We start from the raw sequence: 22,045 nt of genomic DNA, 5'->3' as shown, positions 1-22,045 counted from the left end.
CTGTAGTCTTGCTTTGCCTAAATACGTCTTGTATGCGCACAATGTTCGTCTAATCTACCTTCACTGGGTGCCTCAGAGTTACCAACTACACGGCTCAGGTCAAATACTAGTATGTCTGAACATAACAATTTTTTTACCCTGCGTACACAATCCTTGTCACTAAGCACTCAGCCTCTTTGGGGAACAGCCCTCGATTTTCACCTTTACCACCCCAGAGTAAATTACATAACCCCCACAGGTCAACAATCCCATTTTCTCCGACCCCCCCTCCGCCACCGGCAGCGCAAGGAGAGCAGTAGACTAAGGCTTAGTCTCTGAATATATATAATTTTGATAGTAACAAACAAGCCCATTTATATTGAAAAGGAGCCCTAGGGAGACCAGAGATTCCTGAACCTGAGGAGATCTAGACTTGCTTCATTTAGGGCTTTAGCACTGCAGAGAGGACTTGGCAGTAGGGAAATTAATGTGGTTCAGGGACTGTGAGACAGACTAGGAGAGCAGCAGTGCAATCACACGTAGATACAAGACCTGTAATAGATGGTATCCCTATCAATAACTTTAACTCGCCAGCCACTTGTTTACTTAGAGACTATTTTCGTCATCGCAGACATCAGAGCCAGGGAATTTGTTGTGGAGGAAACTGAAATGTGGGGGCGTGAAAACATTCCTTGTCTCGTCCCACTTCAAGGCTTTGGGAATATTAATGAAATCTTTTCAGAACAATGTTCTAGTGTTAAACTGGCACAGGTTACGGGGATGTTACGGCGCCAAGTATAAATGCCCCCCTTATCGTTATCGGGCATGGGTTACGCTTGTTCCAGATTATATTTCTCTGCTATGGGACCCCCTCGCTACTTCTCACTCCAACTACAGGGGCAAGAATTCGGGGAAGGCGAGCGACAGACGCTGTCTATAGGTATCCGGTTACCCCTCGCGGTGCACTCAAAGCTGTCAAAGTTTAATCACTTAATTTTACCTGAGAGGAGAGGAAATTGCTGTATACTGTACATGAAGTAGATTCTTAGCTCTTTTACCTATGAGAGGCTGACCTTGAAAATATTAACAACGACCTAGGCACGATCATATATCATATATGTAAATGAAATACGATATGATGGGAGTCTTCTGGTATCTCTTCATCAGAGGCGATGAGCACAAATTAATGGCCAGAGAAAGACAGAATCTGAACCTGTGTTTTGATCATACGCCGTAAAACAAATCTTGTTTAGAAATCTTGACTTTGTTCACCCTAGAGTTTACAGAAACGGTAAAACATGTTTAGACAGACATGCGTAATGAGAAGCGTCAAGGGTTAGTTCGAGAGAGATGTTGAGAGAGAGAGTCTTGGTTGGGACTTACCCTTTGAATAGCCAGTGATTGTCCAAACTCTCGACCCCCTTGAAGTCGGAACCCCCATGGGACATTGGGTCCCGACCGTTGTAGCCATATTGTCTCCATGACGGAACCTCTCCCCTCTCCAAGCCGGCTGTTCGGCCGCTGAAAGTAAGATGGTAGCCACTGTTAAACTGACGAAACGAAGAGGTGCAGGCAGAAGATGCTCCTCTGTCTAAATATAGATGAGCCGGTTTCCATGGAAACCCTTCCCGTGTACTTACCTCTGATGCGTTTAAGCTTAATTTCCTTATATTACTAGTTCACCATTTAGCGGCAATGTTGTATAAACAATTGCGTCGTGATACATTGAACGTCAATGATGTCACTTCCTTCAAGCCAAAGTCTATAATAACGCTTTAAAATGCTCCGTCGTTATGAACAGCCCTCCATTTGTTCTGAAGACGTGTTAACTGCATCCGTTTAAAAACATTTTGATAACAGATCCTCGAGGTATCGTTCACAGCAAGTTTGTCTTACGTAACTCCCAACTCTTAAACACCACACTGTTCCGCAATCATTACACAGCCTTTCGCCAGAACAAACTCATTTCAAACATGGCGTTTTAGACACGCAGAGCATATTGGCACCAAAACGTTGTGAAATGCAAAACAACAATTGTTGATTTCACACTCTTGCAGTCCTTAGCGCCATGTTAAGAAGACAATAGTGTGTAGGGTTCCTCGCTGTAAGAACAGAATATATACAATAGCGTCTGTGGTCCGGCTATAAGAACACAATGGCTATGACGCGAATCATTTGGCACCTGGTGTAGACTGTTTAGGATCTACCACGGTGTTGACAGATTGTTATGTATTAGGAGGTGGTTGGACCAAGTGCTTCTACTTACATTTGGTGCGGTATTTCGCACCTCCCGTTTCGTAACACGTGAACAATTGCATTCAGACGTTCAACCAACCGTGGAATTAATCCAGTGAGTGATTGGACCGTGTAATTAGAACAGGCTTCGTGTTTCAAATAGACCCTATTACCATACATGGTGATTCTTTGATGACGGATTTGATCAGGGTGTGGTCATCTCGTATTGGGTTTAGTTACGTACGGTAGGGGGAAGATCTATCTTTTCAGAAAGAACCCCAGTATCCTCTGCAGATGTTGATTTTTAAATAAGTATTCCTAAGAGTCCAAATTAGTTGTTCAATTACGGTACGTAATTATTGTTCTCCACACACACATTACACTCAATAATCACTCACATATTCTCTCTGCAATTTCTTCAGCAATATTCGCTTACTCTCTCTCTCACTCTCTCTCTCTCTCAGTCATCCCCGCCTCTCTCTCTCAGTGTCTCCCTCCCTCACTCACTCACTCACTCTCTCTCTCTCTCTCTCTCTCTCTCTCTCTCTCTCTCCTCTCTCTCTCTCTCTCTCTCTCTCTCTCTCTCTCTCTCTCTCTCTCTCTGCTCTCAACACCTTACGGGCATGAATGACAAGATACCTCCCATCATTTCTAAACCAGCGTGCACTTACATCACTTTAGTGATTATATATTGTTTTATGCCGCAGTCAAAGCAGTTCCAGAACTGATAGTTGCCTCGTCAGCATGAACAAGGTTCTCATTAATTGTCTCTGCAGTCATTGGGTACTGAAGGTACACACCCTGATATAAAGCGATATATAGATAACACTTTGCATGATACAGGTTGGAAGGTTATCTTGCCCCTACAGCGAGTGGTTTTAGGAGTTTAAATGATAAATCGAGTTATATTTCAGTTCGAGTCAACGACGGTATATCATATATTTGAGTGTGTAATGTTTTCCGTATTTTGGTGGGGGACACCAGAAATTTGCTTCATTGTATCCACGTTGGGAATCAAACCAGGACCTTTGACGAGCGTAAACCTTAGCCACCACCTACGCCCAAAACATACTTAATATGTATCAACATAATTAATATGATTGCCTTCTAAGTATATGTTTACTCGTTTTCACTTTTAACCTTAGTAAATACTCATTCATAACTTAAACTGTAATATCTAATAGTAAGTGAGTGAGTGAGTATGGTTTTACGCCGCTTTTAGCAATATTCCATCAATATCACAGCGGGGGACACCAGAAATGGGCTTCACACATTGTACCCATGTGGGGAATCGAAGCCGGGTCTTTGGCGTGACGAGCGGACGCTTTAACCACTAGGCTACCCCACAGCCCAAAATAATTTGTAATTGAAAATTTGGGAATATGTTTCTGATGACTTTATCTTTCACCAAGCAAATTATTGCAATTCACTCGTATTCTCCTTTACTAAACACAACCAGGTTAAACCATTACGATAAGGTTCAACCATTACGATAAGGTTCAACCATTACGTTTAACTTATACAATCATCCCAGCCCCACCAATTGATTGACATTGATCACATATTTCACATAGCGACATGCAAGCTGTGTATGTTATCAGTACAGCTGACAGGTGCATACACATTTCACTACACAAACAAATTCCTACAGCGTTTATCACTGGTACGCGACGTGACGATGTGAAACAATTTCAACAAGTGTATGCTGCCTTTGTCCTGTCGACGTCGCTGCACGGCTGACGTCTCAGGTTGTATTGTTGCTAAAGACGGCGGCCGATAAATTACATATCATTAAATCAAGGCGATATCGGGTTACATAATAATTTGGTTTGGTTGACGTCAGTTAAAATATGATTAAAACAGGTTCGAAAATATTTTGGACACTTTCGTGTAAAAATAAATCTATGTTTCTTGTATAAAGATAAATCCCATTAGGACTGTTATAAAACCGAGTTGGTTTGGATTTTGCCTTTTGCATTGAACAAATGCTATTTTAGGCATTGTGTAATGAATAACTTTGTAGGCATGTGGTTCTAACATCTATATAACCCGTGTTGATTATAGCTGCATACTTTGTCTACAGGGGACATATTTGACTAACGCCTGGTCTCTTAACATACTGAACAACATTAGAAACGCACCACACTAAAATGCACCGACGATGCTCAGATATCATGAGTACATTTCAGTCTGACGGGGATATTTCGTATGATATGGGCGGTGCGTTTCAAATGTTGTTCAGTATATATAATTTTCTTTGTAACAAATAAACCAATTTAAATTGAAAAGGATCCCAAGGGAGACCAGAGATTCAGAACCCGAGGAAATCTAGACTTGCTTCCGATCATTAACTGCAGGGAGGGCTAGGCTGTAAGGAAAATATGGTTCAGGGACTGTGAGACAGACTAGGGACGTACCAGTTGTTTTACATATATACTTGTTCATGTATGCTGATGTTTAGTATTTAGCCGGTCTGTACTTGTATTCAATGTATAGGTCTGTGATCATGAGATATTTGTGTTGAGTTTAACGGCTGTGACACTAGTTTGATGAAAAATCAATACCCGCTTTGAGGTAGAGCGTATATATGTATATTAAACAATAACCGGGATAGGTCACGGTGACTGAACGTTAGTGTAGCGCACTGATGATCAAGGCGAGCAGGTTAATGTAGTTGATGGAGCGGGGCATTATTTAAAGACAAGGACCATTACATATAGTGAAACCCTGTTAATCCATTCCCTCGGTAGTCCCGATTAACAAAGTTCCAGATTAACCAATTATTAGTTGTTGTCCTATATACGTATAATGATAACACTGTCAATGATAGTAATCGTTATCATAACATATTCATCTAGGACCTAAATCTATCAATGTGCTTTGTACCTCCCATGCACCGTATAAATGACATCTGTCAATTAGCTTTGAGATAATGTTGTATTTTTCAGGGACAGAAGACACCATATGGAAGCATTACCTTCCACGAATGGAAACATCCAGGTTATACACAGTTTTAATGGTAGTTCTACTATTTGGCGTAATTTCGTTTGTACTTTTCTAAATGGGTATCACATGACCACTCGTTGATTAAAAATCTACAGCAAACAAACGATCAAACAATTCTGTAAAAAAGCATAGACCCAGATGCTGTCCTTGGCTGACGGCAGTACTACCACTGTTCTAGATATTGTCATTGTGAGTGAGCTGACTCCGCATACCAGCTGCAGCAGCACATCTACCTCAGTGACACTGTCATCTATACGTCGGCTTCAGTTGTTTAATTGACCATATTGACATTGTATTAAATTTGTATCTGTCTGCCAGACATAATACTGACTGAACATAAAATGCCTACATCAGTTTTGACACAGATAGTATTATAAAATGTTCTGTTGATAATATATATATTATTAATATGAAATAGTTACATCAGATGCTGGACGGTTGAAAGTGGACTTACCGCTAGTACGTGATTCTCCGCTACTCCCATCAGTAGCGTTATAAAGAGACGTCAACAACTGATGCGGGGATGTCTATCGCTCGTTGAGGAAACACACCTCAGGAATAAGAGAGGTCACGTGACCCTACCCAGGCAGTTCCGCTCCAGTGCTCACCAGGAAATAGCTCTTTAATCGGTTATTGTGAGGTTGTGCGTAAGAATGCCGCCTTCAGACACGCATTTTCCGGCGACTGTTCGACTCGGATCAAAGTTGCATGGCTTATGTGAGTGGCGACGGAGACTATAGACTCCTCTCAGCGCCGTGTGACACTGGGTGAGACAGAGTGAGATATTCGCCCCGGGGGTTCCCAGGGTACAACGGCAGTCCCGGTAGCGGGGGTGTCAGCTTCTCTATCACGTGGCGTAGTGGTCGAATTCCAGAATACTTTAAGTAAAGCTTTGATATTCTACCATTGTATATTGAAGTGACTGGGGTGTTGGAATTCCTTTAAGGATAATGCTTTAATACCTTGTCTTAACTTGGCACAGATTCTAGCCGAAAAGCAAATAGTTATTATAGATATAATCTTTGAGATTTATTTGTTTGGGTGAGAGGAGTATGGTGTTCAATTTACAGCTGGGAAATGATCTAATATTAGAATGGATCCGGTGGAACTCTGAATGATATTCACGGATAAGTCCTGGATGTCTGTATGTTGGCAGTGGTTGTGATCTACGTAGGTATTTTATAAGATAGTATGGGGATGTGTATGAAACAGAAGCCCAGGTCACTCAACAAAAGGATTATCTAATTGCCTTGATCAATATGAAACAGAAAGAACGAAAGAAAGAAACTAGTTTATTAAAGTGTCACAAGTTGTACATCTTAAAAGGCATAATAAAATATAGGCATAACATTGAGTACAACATCCGGCCAATACGGCCTATGAGACAATATATTGCATTTATAGACAAAAGTTAAAAATAGATAGTAAAGTACTAACAGCTATTAAAATAGTGTAGTGTTACTGGAAATTAGAAATTGGTACTGATAATGAGGTGGGAGTATGTGCGATTATGTGCTATGATTGTGAGGCTGACGGTGGGTGTTGGGATGTGTTGGTGATGATGTGAGTGGTGCTATGCTTCTGAGGTTGAGGGTGTGTTGGGTGTTGGGGTGTGTTGGTGATGATGTGAGTGGTGCTATGCTTCTGAGGTTGAGGGTGGGTGTTGGGGTGTGTTGGTGATGATGTGAGTGGTGCTATGCTTCTGAGGTTGAGGGTGGGTGTTGGGGTGTGTTGGTGATGATGTGAGTGGTGCTATGCTTCTGAGGTTGAGGGTGGGTGTTGGGGTGTGTTGGTGATGATGTGAGTGGTGCTATGATTGTGAGGTTGAGGGTGGGTGTTGGGGTGTGTTGGTGATGATGTGAGTGGTGCTATGCTTCTGAGGGGCGAGGGTGTTGGGGTGTGTTGGTGATGGTGTGAGTGGTGCTATGATTGTGAGGTTGAGAGTTGGGGTGTGGGGATGATTGTGAGGCTGAGGGTTGGGGTGGGATATGTTGGTATGCTAAGGGTTGGGTATGGTTTGTGAAGGAGTGTTGACAGTGGGATGGTGTGAGTGGTGGTGCTGAGGTGATGTCTTGGGATGGTGCTAAGACTGGGAATGTCTTGGGATGGTGCTAAGACTGGGAATGGGAATTCGGTGGTACTGGGGGTGGGATATGTTGATGATGTTAAGGGTGGACTATGCCAGGAGAGGCTTCTGATAATTGTGTTGAGGGTATATGCTGGGGATGGGGTATTCTGGGGGTGAGGAATTCTGGGGTGGGGTATGCTGAGGGTGAGGTATTCTAGGGGTGGGGTATGCTGAGGGTGAGATATTCTGGGTCTGGGGTATGCTGAGGGTGAGGTATTCTGGGGATTGTGAGGGTGCGGTATGATGAGGGTGTTGGGGATATGCTGATGATGTTGAGGGTCAGGCTGGGGGTGGGGTATACTAAGAGGGGAATATGCTGAGGGTTTTGAGAGTGGTCATGCTGGGGTGAGGTATGCTGAGGGTGAGATATTCTGGGGGTGGGGTATGTCTGGGTATTGAAGATGTGGTAGTGCCAGGGGTTGTGTGGTGTTGGGTGTAACATGTCTTGTACCTATATCGGGGCGGTGGGGTAGCCCTAGTGGTTAAAGCGTTCACTCGTCACGCCAAAGACCCGGGTTCGATTCCCCACATGGGTATAATGTGTGTAGCCCATTTCTGGTGTCCCCCGCCCTGATATTGCTAAAAGCGGCGTAAAACCAAACTCACTCACTCATTCTACCTATATCATGGGATGAGAAGTCGAAGCTAAGGCTCTTTTAATTGTACCAACACACCTGCTAACGTAATTAAAATACATGTACTCGTGTTCTTCAAGGCCTTTGTCCTTAAAGGGCGTATAATCCATGTTGCCGAAAAAGACATTGTTCGTCTAACACAACGTAATATGTTGTCATTTCGTACGACATGGTTTATAAAGGCTAATGTCATCCCACCTAAGGATTAACATTTCACTTCCATGACACTTAAAGTGTGTTAATCATTCACTTGCAGGATCTTCATGAAAGATCAAATCACTTATACCCGGGGGTGAAAAAGCAGAGTCTGTCAATAAAGGACCCCCTCGAAAACTAATTGATCCCATTAATGTATATGCGACTCACGTATATGTTCAGTCACAGAGGTTAAACGACGCGAGACAGGTGATAGCATTCCCCGAAGCCTGTACGGACAATATGTACCCAAGTGACGTCATCAAGACTCATGAAACTGAGACGCTGCCACCCACATAGTCTGTCTCACAGTCCCTGAACCACATTGATTTCCCCACTGCCAAGCTCTCTCTGCAGTGCTAAAGCCCTAAATATAGCAAGTCTAGATTTCCTCAGGTTCAGGAATATCTGGTCTCCCTAGGGCTCCTTTTCAATATAAATGGGCTTGTTTGTTACTAGATCTATCAAAATTATATATATTCAGAGACTAAGCCTTAGTCTACCACCCACACTACAGGGTACCACTGTGCATGCGTTAATATTACCCCGCTTGGGGTCGCCGAGTGCACATTCCGATGTGACATCGATGACCCGAGGTCATGGGGTCACGATCATGTTATGGTTGTTCGTAGGAGTGAGCAGTTTGTATTTTCACTCACAAAGAGAGTGATTTGCTTTAAGTGACAGTGTATGAATCACTTGTTGCACGTTTTCGCGTGGTCTTTACAAGTCAGGAAATGTTTTTGAATTGGTGACACTTGATATTGATTGATTGTTTGATTGATCTTTGACTTTCTGTTTTGTTTGTAAGATAAGCTATTGGTGGAAATGACTGACCTGGCCTTCAGTGAAATGTGATACCTTGATTAGTCATGAACACTTATGTAATGTGTAGATTCCGCCATTACATTTACCGGTCGTACTGACCCTGTGGTGATTAGGATTAGAACTTGTTCCCGGCAAGGGCGGTGGGGTAGCCTAGTGGTTAAAGCGTTGGCTCGTCACGCCGAAAACCCGGGTTCGAATCCCCACAGGGTACAATGTGTGAAGCCCATTTTCTGGTGTCCCCCGCCGTGATGTTGCTGGAATATTGCTAAAAGCGGCGTAAAACCAAACTCCTAGTCAGTCAGTCAGTCAGTGTTCCCGGCAACCTATGGTGGGCGGTGTCAGTGAGTGAATATGGTTTTACGCCGCATATAGCAATATCCCAGCAATATCAGCGGGGGGATACCAGAAAAGGTCTTCACACATTTTACCCACATGGGTGAGTGAGTGAATCTAGTTTAACGCCGCTTTTAGCATTATTCCGGCAATATTACGGTGGGGAACACCAGAAATGGGTTTCACTCTTTGCGCCCATGTGGGAAATACAACCAGGGTCTTCGGCGTGACGAGCGAACGCTTTACCCACTTGGCTACCCCCACCTCCCACGTACACTCATGGGGAATGAAACACGGCGTCACGGACGAGGCTTTAAACACAAGGCTACCAGTACTGATCACCGCATTGTCTGGTTCGGGCTCCATTGTGTACGGCTGGAATATCACCGAGCGTGGCGAAAAACAATAGACATACTAGAGTGAGTATGGTTTTACGCCACTTTCAGCAATATTCCAGCAATATTACAGCGGGGAACACCAGAAATGGGCTTGGGGTTGTACCCATGCGGGGAATCGAACCCAGATCTTCAGCGTGACGAGCGGACGCAGACATACTAGAACCGAGTGTAGTGAAGTGGAAGCAAAGTCTTCTACACTTATCGCTCAATAAGTTCTTTGACGATGTCTTCGACGGTGTCTTTGACAGTAGTTGGCAGCGTCGTCTCTGGTGGTGTGTCAGTGGTGTGGTTCCTGTTGTCGAAGGCGCAGTCTGTCAAGCGGAATGGTAGTACAACAGCACAAAAACATACTCGTTTTCTTTTCAATAAATTACTTACCAGAAAAGAAAAAAAATATTTAAAGAATATTTAAATATGTTTTCACCTTCTAATTTAACCGGTATGTATCATATAGCATTACGCCTATCAGCAAGTCTAACCATTGTTTAACCGACTATGATGATGATGCTGATAACATCTTACAGATACAATTAATCATAACAATGACAATATCGCCATCATTATGGCGCTGTGACGATAATACCGATATTTACGAGTATCCGTAGATTTACCCTACGGATCAACTATACTGAACAGCTAAAAGAAACGCAAGTTTCGACCGAAAAATGAAACCTTCATGAAGGTAAGCGTTCATGATTTATGGAACGTTCATGGTAAAGTGACGTAATGATCCCAGATGAGATGATGTCATGCAATTTGACGTCCATACGAACCATTCGCACAAACACACCAACAGTGCAGCAAAACCATAATTTTAGCACGTGCATCGACGGTTCTGGATGGAAAGCATGCATTTCACTCTGAGGTATCCTTTATAAAGGTTTGTGTGAAAAAACAGTTCAGTATTGACGCTAGGAGGTGTACACGCCACACAAACGATGCCTAGACTAACGACTGAGCAGAGGGGAATGACCATTGGAAAGTTGCACGGAGGTAGCTCTGCAACCGCTGTAGCTAGACAATTGGGCTGTCATCTTACCACCATTACACGACTTGCTCAACGTCATCAGCAAACCGGGGTTGCTGCTGATCGTCCCCGTACCGGACGGCAACGAGTGACAACTCATACGCAAGATCGGTTCATCCGGGTCACTCATCTAAGGAACCGAACTCAAGCAGCAACAGTAACAGCAGCCTTAGTTCTTGGGTCAAGGGGAGCAGTGTCCAGCGATACGATTAGGCGTCGTCTTCGGGCTGCTGGAATCCACTGCCGAAGGCCATATGTGTGGCCAATTTTGGCACGTCAACAACGCCAGCGACGTTTGCAGCCCTCATACAGCAAGGGTGTCGATAGATTATCTGGCTCAGAACAACATTAACATTTTTCCATGGCCATCTCTTTCCCAGATATGGCTCCCATTGAACATTCTGGGACGAAATTGGACGGAGGATTGGTGCAGGTAGACAGCCACTCACACTTGCACAATTGGAATAGAGATTGGTGTTTGAGCGGAACCAATTGCCTCAGGCATTCTTTCAGACTCTAGTGAACTCAATGAGGCCACGTTGCACGGCCTGTGTGCAAGCTCAAGGTGGCTATACGCGCTACTAAAGAGACTGTCACTTTTCGCGTTCAGGGGTATCTCCATTTGACGGACTGTGATCAATTTGAACTTATTGCAATTCAATGTCAACAGCAACTTTTAGCTGTTAAATTGACAGTGTTTTCTATAGAATAAATGATTAGACATAATTTTGGTTGTCTTCTATTCAAACATTTGACAAAAAGCCAGACTTGCGTTTCTTTTGCTGTTCAGTAACGGTAATTTTAGACGAAGCGAATCCAGAGTGTTCACTGAAGCTAATGGACACGTAATACACCGGTTTTCGGGTGTGGCACTACCTATGCTGTGTCTGGTATAATGCACAGTTTGCTTGAGTGAGATCTTAGCTGTAGTAGTGTTTCAACATGTGGACACTGTTAACCTATAGCCCAGTGTCTAGTGGCTTACTCTTTCCCGGCATCACACGAACCCGACTCCGTTGTTGCGGAAGGCTAGTGTGTGATGGCTTCTGGATGTTGAAAGACTACAGACTACAGACTAGAGGAATGACCAAACGTGTGTGCATGCTCTTATACTCCGCATTTAACACTGAGTACTGGGGACAATTGCCTGAATCTGAGCCTTGGATAACGAAAACGTTCTTAACACTACAATGCTTGACGAAAGAGACGAGTAAAAAGATTAATTATAGCTGTGAATGAATGAATGAATGAATGAATGAATGGATGGATGGATGGATGGATGAATGAATGGATGGATGGATGGATGGATGGATGAATGAATGAATGAATGAATGAATGAATGAATGGATGGATGGATGGATGAATGAATGAATGAATGAATGAATGAATGAATGAATGAATGAATGAATGAATGGATGAATGAATGAATGAATGAATGAATGGATGGATGGATGGATGGATGGATGGATGGATGAATGAATGAATGAATGAATGGATGCATGGATGGATGGATGAATGGATGGATGAATGAATGAATGAATGAATGAATGAATGAATGAATGAATGAATGAATGAATGAATGAATGAATGAATGAATATCTTTGTTTCCACCAAACTTCAATCCCAAGATCATATACATACATACATCAAATATTCATAAGGCGGGTACACACATGCACAGAGCTAAGGCAAGGAAAGATCTAATATACACACTTGAGTGACGATACCATGGAATACATCCCTCCATCTAACTGATATTTCATCTATGTGCTCAGTAACCCGTATTTCACCTCCAGAACAGAGAGACAGCATTTCATCTTCTGGCAGTAATTCCATTTGTACAGACACGTTGACATGAAAAAGACCTAAAAGTTCCGAAAAGACCTGATTTATGTTGTATACATATACTGTTCACAATGTAGAATTATATGGCATTCATAGTCATTACAGTGCCTTTCAAAGAGTTCACAATAGTTTGAAAATTTTGTTCGAGAATTGATTTGTACACAAAATTGTAGGATAGTGTTGGGTGCGGCTGAAAACAACACCTAAAGTAGCGATATTTCTAACGAACAGCAAACACGGGCCCCTTTTCCAACGTTTCTTGGGTAATTCTTAATATTCGTAGACCGTCGGCTCCTGACACTATAGTAAAGGGTACTTAAGTGGGGACACACTAATATAAGTAATAGTTAATATAATTAATACCTCCAACAAGTTTTCTTCATCACTGCTCCACGATTCGACCCCTGAATGCGAATTTATCAACTATTCACACACAGCATCGTCTATGAATGTTGTTCAAAGTTCTGATTTCAAGTAATTTTTTATTTGACATTTATTCCCTATTCTAAAAGGGGCGGTGGGGAGCCTAGTGGTTAACGTGTTCGTTCGTCACGCCGAAGACCCGGGTTCGATTCCTCACATGGGTACAATGTGTAAAGCCTATTTCTGGTGTTCCCCGCTGTGATATTGTTGGAATATTGCTAAAAGCGGCGTAAAACCAAACTCACTCACTCACCTATTAAAAAAACGTAAAATTCTCGTACATGTAATTAAACGTATAAAATTCGGATTTCTTGTAATAGTAATTTTACATTTTTACAATTATACATTCTAAAAATGTAATGTTCGGCTTCATGTTAACGTGTATAATTCGGATTAATTAATACAATACCGGAGTGTAACACAATACAACAACAACAACGCCATCTGGTGTTAGTTTCAGGCCTCTAATATTGCTTTATTAAGACACAGCTTCCTGTTAATTATCCCCCTTTATTATGACATACTGAGTGAGTATGGTCTTATGCTCCTTTGAGCAACAGGCCAGTAATATCACAGCGGGGGACCCCAGAAATGGGCTTCACACATTGTACCCATGTGGGGAATCGAACATGGGTGCTCGGTGTCTAGCGAACGCTTTAACTATTAGGCTACCCCGCCGCTACCCCTTTATCATACTGAATAGGACGACATCAATCATTGCTTGTTGGCAGCACCCCAGAATAGAAGGGTAGTCACAACTGCGGATGGGAGCGGCGGAGTAGCCTAGTGGTTAAAGCGTTCGCTCGTCACGCCGCAAACCGAAACATGACTCTGATTAACCAATTCAGACAATGACCTACTTTTCATCCGATCCGAATTTTCTCGTGTGAAAATGGAAAGAGACACTACAAACAATTATGGTTACACTGAGTTCCAATTCCTTGTTTCATAAGAAATTGGTATTTACAAATGAATTTCAATTTTAAACTTTAATAAAATCGTATTTCTATATTTTATTGCCTTCACTAAGACGTCACAGACTGCCCCTGTTTGATGAGGTTGTAAAATGTTTCACAATTTATCTGGCTTACTGGTTACACCTGTTATGTGTTCTTTGCGCTTATTCGGTGTCTTTTTTTAACGCACAGTGTGATTGATATAATATCAAGTCAGTACCAGACCGCCAAACTTTTCTAGCGGCCGAGCCTCGTTTTGAGATTTCCACGATTTCCTGATTTCCGTTTGCAAGGATTAGAAGGGGCGCAGTGTTGCAATACACAAGTGCTTAGATGTATCAGATAATACTGATTAATGCTTATAAATCCAGTTGAATGAATTGGTCTCAAAATTCTGGACTGGTTATTGTACTAAGTTGCGCAATAGGACGAAACCCAGCCAGCACGAAACAAGACTGTTGTGTAATCAATGTTTTGACTTGAGACCCGGGTTCGATTCCAGACATAGGTACAATGTGTAAAGCCTATTTATGGTGTTCCCAGTCGTGATATTGCTGGAATATTGCTAAAAGCGGCGTAAAACCAAACTCACTCACTCACCTATTAAAAAAACGTAAAATTCTGGTACATGTAATTAAACGTATAAAATTCGGATTTCTTGTAATAGTAATTTTACATTTTTACAATTATACATTCTAAAATGTAATGTTCGGCTTCATGTTAACGTGTATAATTCGGATTAATTAATACAATACCGGAGTGTAACACAATACAACAACAACAACGCCATCTGTAGTTAGTTTCAGGCCTCTAATATTGCTATATTATGACGCAGCTTCCTGTTAATTATCCCCCTTTATTATGACATACTGAGGGAGTATGGTCTTATGCTCCTTTGAGCAACAGGCCAGTAATATCACAGCGGGGGACCCCAGAAATGGGCTTCACACATTGTACCCATGTGGGGAATCGAACATGGGTGCTCGGTGTCAAGCGAACGCTTTAACTATTAGGCTACCCCGCCGCTACCCCTTTATCATACTGAATAGGACGACATCAATCATTGCTTGTTGGCAGCACCCCAGAATAGAAGGGTAGTCACAACTGCGGATGGGAGCGGCGGAGTAGCCTAGTGGTTAAAGCGTTCGCTCGTCACGCCGCAAACCGAAACATGACTCTGATTAACCAATTCAGACAATGACCTACTTTTCAGCCGATCCGAATTTTCTCGTGTGAAAATGGAAAGAGACACTACAAACAATTATGGTTACCCTGAGTTCCAATTCCTTGTTTCATAAGAAATTGGTATTTACAAATGAATTTCAATTTTAAACTTTAATAAAATCGTATTTCTATATTTTATTGCCTTCACTAAGACGTCACAGACTGCCCCTGTTTGATGAGGTTGTAAAATGTTTCACAATTTATCTGGCTTACTGGTTACACCTGTTATGTGTTCTTTGCGCTTATTCGGTGTCTTTTTTTAACGCACAGTGTGATTGATATAATATCAAGTCAGTACCAGACCGCCAAACTTTTCTAGCGGCCGAGCCTCGTTTTGAGATTTCCACGATTTCCTGATTTCCGTTTGCAAGGATTAGAAGGGGGCGCAGTGTTGCAATACACAAGTGCTTAGATGTATCAGATAATACTGATTAATGCTTATAAATCCAGTTGAATGAATTGGTCTCAAAATTCTGGACTGGTTATTGTACTAAGTTGCGCAATAGGACGAAACCCAGCCAGCACGAAACAAGACTGTTGTGTAATCAATGTTTTGACTTGAGACCCGGGTTCGATTCCAGACATAGGTACAATGTGTGAAGCTCATTTATGGTGTTCCCAGTCGTGATATTGCTGGAATATTGCTAAAAGCGGCGTAAAACCAAACTCACTCACTCACAGCAGCTGATGTGTGTCACCATACTCAGTCAGGGGTGGTTGGGGGTCATGTTATCAACCACTGGTCTTCCTGGACTATTTATAGACGTCTGACCGCCTCCGTGGTGTAGTGGTTAGAGCGTCCGCCGGAGGAGCGGAAGGTCGCGGGTTCGATCCCCGACCGCGTCAAAATACGTTAAAATATGGTACTTGTTGGTCCCTGCCTGGCGCTCGGCATTAATGGGTACAACAAGGACTGGTCGGCTCGGAATCAGTATAATGTGTCTGAGTGGGGTATTCATGCTTCACTGCGGCATGGTATCTCAGTGGGCTAGCACTATAAAACCAGCTTCAGTCTGGGCTAGTACAAGCAGCCGCACATACACATACACACGCTTGCACGTCGTCATATGAGCGAAATATTCTCAAGCACGACGTTAAAACACAATTTGACCTCACCTTATAGACGTCTGACAGATCTACATTCTCTTATTATCGTATAACGGTAGGGATACAGTGGACAAAGTGTCACGGAGACTGTATGGGACAACAGTGAGTGGGATCAGGCGACTGGGTACATCTAAATACGGCGGGACGACTTTCCCAAGGACCTATATTACAACGGCGGAAGACACGTTCCCAGATCGTGCTCCGCCCGTGAACGACGTTTCCTTCCGTGTAACAGATATTTCTGCTTCTGCGTCTCTTGACCACATTTCACAGAGTCTGTGAATAATTTGTAGATATTAAAAATGATATAAATAAGTTGAATTACATAATGAAGACATACTGTGTCAGCCTGAGACAAAGCAGGCACTATACTGCAAGGCATACATCAATCGAAACCTATTTACTATAACGGTGTACACATAGTTCCTGCACAGAACAAGGTGAGGTGAGGTGAAATGCGCTCAACGTACTTAAGAATATTTTGCACATATGACGACGTGCATGCATGTGTATGTGTGTCTATTTGTACTAGCCCAGACTTAAGCTGGTCTTATATTGCTAATGCCCCACTAAGACACATTATACCGACTCCGAGCCAACCAGTCCTTGTTGTACCCATTAAATGCCGAGCGCCAGCATAGAACAATATCTCAGTATTAAGACCCATATTTGGTACAACAATCATGGCTGCATATTTACTTTCTGTCTTCTATTTTGTGGAGATGTTTGTCAGACGTGGTCATTCCCGTTCCGCTGAGTTGGTGAATGAGTTTTACGCCGCATTTTGGCAATGTTCCAGCAATATCTAGGAAGGGGTCACCAGAAATGGGCCTCATCGTAACCACGTAGGAGATCGAACCCGGATCTTCAGCGTGATGAGCGGACGCTTTAACCATTAGGCTACCCTATCGCCCCCTTCTGCTGAGAGGTTGTAGTCAATAACTCAAATAGTATTGAATGATTTGTCTAGATTGCCTCGGCTCCAGGAAAAAAGATTGTTCTGAGCTTCATTTGGATTTGTTTAGTAGATAATTTATATGTTTTATCTTTAAAATGGAAACTTTCACTCTGGAACTAAAGTCAGTTTAGAGAAGCTGCTGCAGTCTTGCCGATGTATATCAAAATTAACCTTGAACTCGATTTCCGAAGTCTGTCGTGATTTTACAAGCGCATCTTTTCTTTCAAAATACAATTTGCGTTTTTGTTGGGTTCCGATAACACAACGAAGAACACCTACATAAATTTATCGTTTTCATATTTCTGTCAGAATGCGTGGCATGGACGACATTTGCCCAACATACCATATATCAGACAAACCCATGAACTCAACAAAGGAAACTTATTAATAGAAGCGGCTCTTAAATATGCAAAGCCTGCATTTAACTAGCAGTATAGTCTGTGGTTTGTGTATTTCTTGCATATTCACTGCATGAGGATATCTTTCGTTTTATCAAAATAAATATTTCTACAAATATGTTTTAAGAAAAAAGTTGTTTGTGTTGTCAAGCGCCCGGTAATTATCAATTATCATGTGTATTAAATCGTCATCCTCATTTCCATTTGGAATAAATCAGGTCAAATTATTTTTTAGCCATATGAAATTGTGACATTTATTTTTGAATCGATGGAATCTATTACTTCAGCGTACGTGAAGATCCGTGTTAGCACTGATCTTCAGCAACCTATACTTGTCATAAGAGGAGAGTAACGGAATCGGGCGGTCAGGCTTGCTTACGTGGTAAACATGTCATCGTATCCCAGTTGCCTAGATCGAGGCTCATGATGTTGATCAATGGATTGTCTGGTCCAAACTCGCTTATTTACAGACCGCCGGCCACTTATAGTCTGTTTGCAGTGAAAACGTACCGATGCATTTCACTTTAAACAAAAAAGTAAATCAAATAAAGTGAAATTAAGATTGCGAATCCTCATAATTTTACCTTGCCAATTAAACATTTAAATTTCAGAATTTTATTCAACTTATGATAAAAATTGTTTAACAGACGATCATAGATTCAAATCGCTATTATTGGTTTGTATTACAAGGGAGTACACGCAGTAATTGGAACAGTGATACAAATGCACGTGCAGTACGTGATGAGCGTTAACTTAGACCAGCCCTACTTGTTCTCGGTGTTTCATTTAATGTGCATACCCCCTTGTAATACAAACCAATAATAGCAATTTGAAACTATGATCGTTTGTTAAACAACTTTTATCCTAAGTTGAATAAAATTCTGAGATTTAAATGTTCAATTGTCAAGGTATAATCATGAGGATTCGCATTTCTAATTTCACTTTATTTGATTTACGTTTTTGTTTTAAGTGAAATTCATCGGTACGTTTTCACTTTCACAGACTATATCTGGAATATTGCCGAGTAAGGCGTTCAATAAACAAAAAAACAAACAAACAAACATCAGCGAACGTAAAGGTGGATTCTGCACTGACTGAAGCTGTGGCGTCCGTAAACGTCATACATGTCACTGTACGTGCTCCACGAGTGACAATTACGGGCGCGATATCTTGTTGGCAGGATCGTGAAAGTGTGCAACACTTAAAAAATGACATCCTGGGAACCTGATGTTTTATGACAATGGATATAAATCTACATCATGTCAAGAAAAACTCGCGTATTTTGTCAGTGTTACTTCAATACAGCAGATCTGACGTCGATACGTGGCAGCTGTGAGGGCACGCAGCTACACAACAGATACAGTGGAATTCCGTGTGTTCATCTCAACACCTGCTATTGTGTTTTCCAGAGCTCCACCGAGCTCAGCTGTTACGAAACTGTTCGTGGATGTCTTGATATCTGTCCCCTCTCATAAGGCTGGTAAATCACACGCTATCAGAACATTGTATTTCAGTGGGTGATAAGTGTAAATTTGTCAGATGTGACTGGCCTCACCTCCTTGAAGCCATCCCCGACCGCGTCATACCAAAAGACGTTAAAATATGGTACTTGTTGGTCCCTGCCTGGCGCTCGGCATTAATGGGTACAACAAGGACTGGTCGGCTCAGAGTCAGTATAATGTGTCTGAGTGGGGTATTCATGCTTCACTGCGGCATGGTATCTCAGTGGGCTAGCACTATAAAACCAGCTTAAGTCTGGGCTAGTACAAGCAGCACGTCGTCATATGAGCGAAATATTCTCAAGCACGACGTAAAACCCAATTTCACCTCACCTCACCTCCTTGAAGCCCATGTCTGGTGTCCCCGCCGTGATATTGCTGGAATATTGCAAAAAGCGGCGTAAAACTAAACTCACTCACATCCAGCAGTGGTTAGAGTGTTCCTTTTCCGTTTTGCTTCTTGGCAGTAATCTTGACTACGGGTCGCCCTTTATTAAAAGTCTTCCATCGAAAGTAACTATAAATGAGTTTATAAAGGGATTCAGCATGGACAACAACAACCGTAGTCTGTCTAGTTCCTGAACACATTATTTCGCTTTCTGCCTTTGCCCTTCCTGCAATGGTAAAGCCCAAAATGAAGTGAATATTTCCTCAGGTTCTGAATATAAATCTCCCGCCTCACTATAGGACTCTTTTTCAATTCATATGAGATTATTTGTTACCATCAGAATTATAATAAACTTATATATTCAGAGACTAAGCATTAGTCTGCAACAATCCAAGTCGATTGAAACCTGATTTTGACCCACAACTAAACGATCTTGACATAAATGGCTGACGATATATCCGCACAAAACGGGTGTGTGGTCGAAGCAAGCCCTCTGGTTGGTCAACGCTGCTAAATCTGCACATTCTTTATAAATTCTCGGGAATTTTTTCCTTTCATCGACTGCTTGACTTGGAAGAAATGTAACATTTTTTTTCCAGCTATGGCTTCTCAACAGAAAGCATCATTTGTAAATGTCTCTTTAACAAACATCAACCAACCAGAGGACTTGCTTCGACCACACCCCCGTTTTGTGCGGATATATCGTCAGCCATTTCTGTCAAGATCGTTTAATTGAGGGTCAAAATCGGGTTTCAATCGACTTGCAGAAATAACAATAAAGAACTGGTAGGTGTCATGAGTGGTGCTCGATAGGCCAATCATTCATGATTATGTTTACATTAAGTTTTAATCGATTGCATGCGATGGTAGCGTCGCGATCGGCAAAGCTAGTCGGGTGGGGTACACCCAAGTGTCCGGCCTTGTTATAATGTATTATACTGTGAAGCATTTCGAGTCGGGTGTCATCTCAAATTTTTGTATATAATTTATAAAATCTTTAATCCTCGCAAAGACACGAGGGCCTGTGGTCGAGACTTCCTCTTCCATTTGCGCATGCGCAAAACCGAAGTTGCGGGCTCCTCGTTTTATGCATTCGTGACCGACTCGTGTTATTTCGGGACAAGCCGAATAGCGAGGTTAGGGAAAGGGGCGAGTGGTGACGAATGCGTTTTATGATGCAGTGTTAGCGATTTAAAGTTGCCGTTTTTACTGTTTCAGTAGCGAGGTATTATGTTTATGTTGCTATTTCCACGATTAATGTGGGCTTTTCTGCGTTTTTCTGCACAGTGGGAAAGTTTTCTTTGGTAGGCCTGACATTGGCAGACATTTATCCACACGACAATCTGTAGCCCTATGTGGTGACTGAGAAAAACTGATGTTAAATGAGGATCTGATGAGGGTGTACAATAACCGCAGCTGGCCGACCACACTGCCATATGTTATCCCGATCGGCATTTGCAGGAATCCATACTAGAGCTGCTAGTACCATCGTTCACGTTACATATTTTGCAACGCCATCCGGCAGCAGTCGCGACCCTCGAAATGTTACTCGATATCAAATTATTTGTCTATTTTCTTTTAACCATAATTCTTTTTCCGGTATCAATGTCTGTTTTGAACATTAAAACATCTTCTCATCTGTTGGATCGGCGAACAGTGATATGCAACATCAGTACGTTTTATTTCGGTATTGTGTAGGTAACGGAATAAGACGAGCGATCCCGAATGGTAGCGATATAGTTACATTACAGTTACCTCCCTTTGACAGAACCATGGCTTCATGTTCGCCCTACACGTAAACAAACGTTGTATTATAATACCATCGTTGATCAAACGGAAAACAATGCTTTTACTGTTAAATAGTTTAATTTGCTGCTAATGCAGTCATACTCAGTGATACATTCAAGCAGTGTTGTTTTAAAGTCAAACCAGACCTAAAATTTATACGGTTATTTGCTGTTTTCATTCATATTATCGCGAAGTCCCCGTCAAGTTATATATACTCATTGTGATGATATTATTTGTTTATTAATTTCTTGATTGGTTCATAGAACGAAAGGGAAATATTTTCATTGCGTTTATTAACAATATCTAAAAATATTTTCAACGATGAAAGCGAATATTTCATAAATGGGAATATTTTGTTTTTAGCGTTCTAAATACTTTCACGAAGCAAATGCTTTTTTCCTTACATTACACATATTTTAAAGATCCAGTTATTTATAAACGTTTACCGTCAATGGGCAAAATGTTTTCAGTGATTTCTGAATACAGTAGGTATGGGAAATCTTTGTATCTAATGTTTGAGATGTTGACAAAACTCTCGATGATCAAACAATTTTCAGTGATGGGAAGGCTTTGATATTTAAAACCTATTTGTATTCCATGATATTGGTGTATATCAGTTGGAACCGTCATCTGGAAGTAAAGAGTAATGTAAATATGACTTGTCTAGAAATATTAATGAAAATGGCGAGTTGATA

The 22,045-nt window shown here is 41.8% G+C and overlaps 1 protein-coding gene across 1 annotated transcript in view; it reads right to left on the bottom strand.

The window, feature by feature from the left end:
- The window catches only part of LOC124289310 (SH3 and multiple ankyrin repeat domains protein 1-like), a 57,236-nt gene extending 51,322 nt beyond the window's left edge, over positions 1 to 5,914 (bottom strand). Inside the window, 2 exon segments of the mRNA XM_046725918.1 lie at positions 1,363 to 1,500; positions 5,675 to 5,914. Of these exon segments, the coding sequence (XP_046581874.1) occupies positions 1,363 to 1,500; positions 5,675 to 5,704 (168 nt within the window). The 5' untranslated portion in view covers positions 5,705 to 5,914.
- Positions 5,915 to 22,045: the final 16,131 nt, after the last annotated feature.

Source organism: Haliotis rubra, unplaced genomic scaffold (assembly GCF_003918875.1).
Source record: "Haliotis rubra isolate DU_JTF1 unplaced genomic scaffold, ASM391887v1 Scf44, whole genome shotgun sequence".
In the NCBI taxonomy this organism is placed as follows: Eukaryota; Metazoa; Mollusca; class Gastropoda; order Lepetellida; family Haliotidae; genus Haliotis; species Haliotis rubra.
Note: the sequence above shows the minus strand (reverse complement) of the source record. Positions and strands in the feature narration are given on the sequence as shown.